This window comes from Sorghum bicolor, chromosome 5 (assembly GCF_000003195.3).
Source record: "Sorghum bicolor cultivar BTx623 chromosome 5, Sorghum_bicolor_NCBIv3, whole genome shotgun sequence".
Classification (NCBI taxonomy): Eukaryota; Viridiplantae; Streptophyta; class Magnoliopsida; order Poales; family Poaceae; genus Sorghum; species Sorghum bicolor.
The window spans coordinates 5,314,334-5,317,895 of NC_012874.2; the positions used below are offsets into that span (position 1 = coordinate 5,314,334).

Genomic DNA, 3,562 nt, shown 5'->3' on the forward strand with positions numbered 1-3,562 from the left:
TGAATATCTAGCCAACGTGCTGGACTAGCTATATATCGACAGCACGAACTGAATTGATGATCTTCAAAGAGATTCAGCTGAATATTGAAGACTATATAAGACCCTTTTTAAAGATCATCTTTTTTGTTTCCTTCTTCGTTTCTTAAACCCTCTAGTATAAACTTTTTCCTTCTTTAATTCAAAATTCTCACACTGTAAGGCTTTTGCCCTTCTAATCTAATAAAAAAAAGAAACAGGAGCTTGCTCGCATCACATGGCCCATCCCGGGGGTCAGGAATAACTCAGGATTTGGATTGGGGGCATGATTGCAGGCTGCCCATGCCATGCCATCCATGCAAAACACTCGCACACGCAGAGCAAAGCGAGCAAAGCCCGTTGCTTCCAGGCTTTCCTCCCTCCTTGGCATTTGTGGCTCTGCGAGCGGCGTGTCTTTTCATTCGCCTCCACCAGCCACCCGCCAGGCCGCCATTACGAAATAAAAGGGGCGCCATTGCCATAACCCATTAGGGCCACTAATACTATACTAATCATAATCATGCATGGAGCAGCGCAGTCGCATTAGCCTAAAGTAACCACTACCTGCCTTTGTTCCAGCAACTCCCTTTTGCCTTCCAACAAAGTTCAGTTTCAGAAAGGAGGATTAGAATTTAGAACAACAGAGGCGCCGGCAGAAGGGCTAGCTAGCTACCAAGATAAAGTACATAGATCATGCCTTGTCCTCCAATGGCCGCCAGTGCCAAGAAGATGAGCAGAGTACCTGACAGGAAGAAGCCGTCTCGGTCTTCTTCGTCGTCGTCGTCGTCGTCGTCGTGGGTCGCTAGGTCCATGGGGTTCTACTACCATTCTTCAACAACATCCTCCAGCAAGAGCAGAGCCCAGGCAACAGACGGCAAGGACAGCAACGTCGACAAGCAGAGCAACGGCAGCAGCACCAGCAAGAAGAACAAGAAGAGGAGCATCAGCATCGGCCGGAGCCTGACGTGCGCGGGCCGGTCGTCCATCTGCAGCACCAAGGAGAGCTCGGTGATGAGCCGGGACCATGGCGACCGTGACCGCGGCGCCGCCCGCAGCGCCTCGAGCAGGTCGCTCAGGGCCCCCGACGTCGACGCCGTGTACGCTGCCGCCGTCTCGGCCACGTCGTCGTTCAACTCGGAGACCACGGCGGCGACCACCGCCGTCACGACGTCCTCGTCGTCGCCGCTCTCGTCCGCGCTCTCCTCGCCGCTCTCCTCCATCGGAGGAAGCTCCTTCCGCGGCGTGCAGCAGATCAGGAAGCTCTCCCGGTGCTACGAGTGCCACTCCGTCTTCGACCCCAGAAGCTTCGCCGCCGCCGCCACCGCTGCATTCCCCTGCGCCGACTGCGACGAGGTGTTCAACAAGGCAGAGTCGCTTGAGCTCCACAGAGCAACCAGACACGCAGGTATATATATCTTATTGTTCTCGACCAAACATTCAAAATGCAAAAAGCAAAAATGGGTCTTTAATTTGTACTGTTCAAACTTTTCAAATTTCTTGGATATTTATTCGTGTAAAGAAATAATGCAACAAAATATATAATCTGTGCAATGGCAGTTTCGGAGCTGGGATCCGAGGACACGAGCAGGAACATTGTGGAGATCATATTCCAGTCGAGCTGGCTGAGGAAGCAGGCGCCGGTCTGCAAGATCGAGCGGATCCTCAAGGTACAGAGCAGCGAGAGGACGGTGAAGAGGTTCGAGCAGTACAAGGAGAGCATCAGGGAGAGGGCGAGCAGCGACCAGGGGCCGGGGAAGAAGAACCCTCGGTGCGTCGCCGACGGCAACGAGCTCCTCAGGTTCCACTGCACCACCTTCACCTGCTCCCTCGGCCTCGCCGGCACCACCGCGCTGTGCTGCCGGTCGCCGGCGTCGGCGCCGTGCAACCTGTGCAGCATCATCAGGGACGGTTTCAGGTACTGTAATAATACACTGATACATTCAGATAGCACATTTTAAGTTTTTAAGGTAATTAATATCACTGTATGGTGGACTGGCCAATTGACAAATTAAATCTGTAATGCGTCAGGGTGGATGGTGATGGGAAGATTGCGACAATGGCGACGAGCGGCCGTGCTCACGACATGGCTCAGGTGCTGTCGGACAGTGACAAGAGGGCGATGCTGGTGTGCAGAGTCGTTGCAGGGAGGGTCAAGAAGGCCACTAGTGATGAGAAGTCTTCAGAGGACTACTGTGACTTTGACTCTGTCAGCTCCAGCACAGAAGGTGTCTACTCAGATTTGGATGAACTGTTTGTGTTCAATCCGAGAGCTATACTGCCCTGCTTTGTAGTCATTTACAGTGGCTACTAAGTTGTAACCACTAGTATAACTTAGTTGGGTTAATTTTGTTTCATTTCTCTGTTATTGCACCTTTAATCCAGTTCTTTTTTTTATGGGCCAGAAATGCAAATTTTGGCTACAAATTTATCGCAGTTTTCTCTGCAGATTATCTGATATAATTCATGATATTAGTATTAAGTTTCATAACAGTACAAGAAACCACAAGGATAATTTAAAACAAAATAGTTTGCAAGCATATAACATGCTGACAGTGACAGCAAGAGAATAATGTCATGCACTACCAACAAAACTTGTGAGTTGTGCCAGCTTCCAAGATCTGAGTAAATCAATATCAAAACATCAGTTTGTCCTAATGTGCTGAGCTCAAATCAGATGCTTGCCTCCATAAGCATTTTAGCTCCTTCCAAGAAGAAGCTAGACAAGAGGTTAAGAACAAATAGGCACTTTGGGAGAAGAAACGGGCTGCAAATCTTGTATTCTCTTGGAAGATGGTACCTCCAGCTACATCCAACTCAATGTACTAGTAAATACAAGTATAGTACTGATCCCTAGCAAGTGCTGCTTGTCTGTACAGCTCTATATATAGCCAGTATACCAGATGGTGATTGTGCAGTATTTTAATGGACAGTAATATGAGGTTGTCTGCTTGTCCATAGCAAGACCTGGAAGCTGGTTCGGTCCAAACAGATCAGATGAATAGGGTTGTTTGTTAACTGTTGTTAACCTTGTGTTCCCATATATATAGTACTCTGCTCAGCCGAAAACATGTTCAAACATCAAGAGAATTGGTGTCCTCAAGTTGCCTGTTTGTTTCATTGGATGCTGCAAACAACGTGCTTAGAACGCTATGCATGGAAACCTGGGCTTACATTGAGATTCAACCTGAAAATAGAAAATGTGAAGCAAATTTTGTATCCTAGTGGTCAACTATCTGCAGTGTGTTGGACCTTCAGTTAGTGGGTCCATGGATGCAAACCCCTTGTGGTACTTAAGACTGGCTGACAACTGTTCAAATGCAAGTATTGTCCATCATTACCAATGTTTTAAATAGCGGGCTATAGAAAATAGCGTCTTCATATCCCAGACGCTATTTGCGCTATAGTGAACGCTATAGCGGCGCTATAGCCCCACTATAGCGGCTGCTGTACACAGCAGCGTGTTGTAGCTATCCACGCTATAGCGACGCTATAGCGGCGCTATAGCGCGCTATTTATTTGGAAATAGACAAAATATATAATAGACAAC

At 48.3% G+C, this 3,562-nt stretch overlaps 1 protein-coding gene across 1 annotated transcript; it reads left to right on the top strand.

The window, feature by feature from the left end:
• LOC8073633 (cell wall integrity and stress response component 1) lies at positions 437 to 3,083 on the top strand. Its single transcript, XM_002449015.2, has 3 exons — positions 437 to 1,420; positions 1,573 to 1,930; positions 2,044 to 3,083. Exons 1-3 carry the CDS (start codon positions 709 to 711, stop codon positions 2,324 to 2,326), a joined length of 1,353 nt encoding a protein of 450 aa, XP_002449060.2. The 5' UTR covers positions 437 to 708; the 3' UTR covers positions 2,327 to 3,083.

What these genes read in the sequence shown, in the direction of transcription:
- LOC8073633 (XM_002449015.2), top strand. Translation starts at nt 709, where the DNA reads ATGCCTTGTCCTCCAATGGCCGCCAGTGCCAAGAAGATGAGCAGAGTA. An exon ending in CAGAGCAACCAGACACGCAG is followed by an intron (nt 1,421 to 1,572) that starts GTATATATATCT and finishes GTGCAATGGCAG; the next exon opens with TTTCGGAGCTGGGATCCGAG. An exon ending in ATCATCAGGGACGGTTTCAG is followed by an intron (nt 1,931 to 2,043) that starts GTACTGTAATAA and finishes GTAATGCGTCAG; the next exon opens with GGTGGATGGTGATGGGAAGA.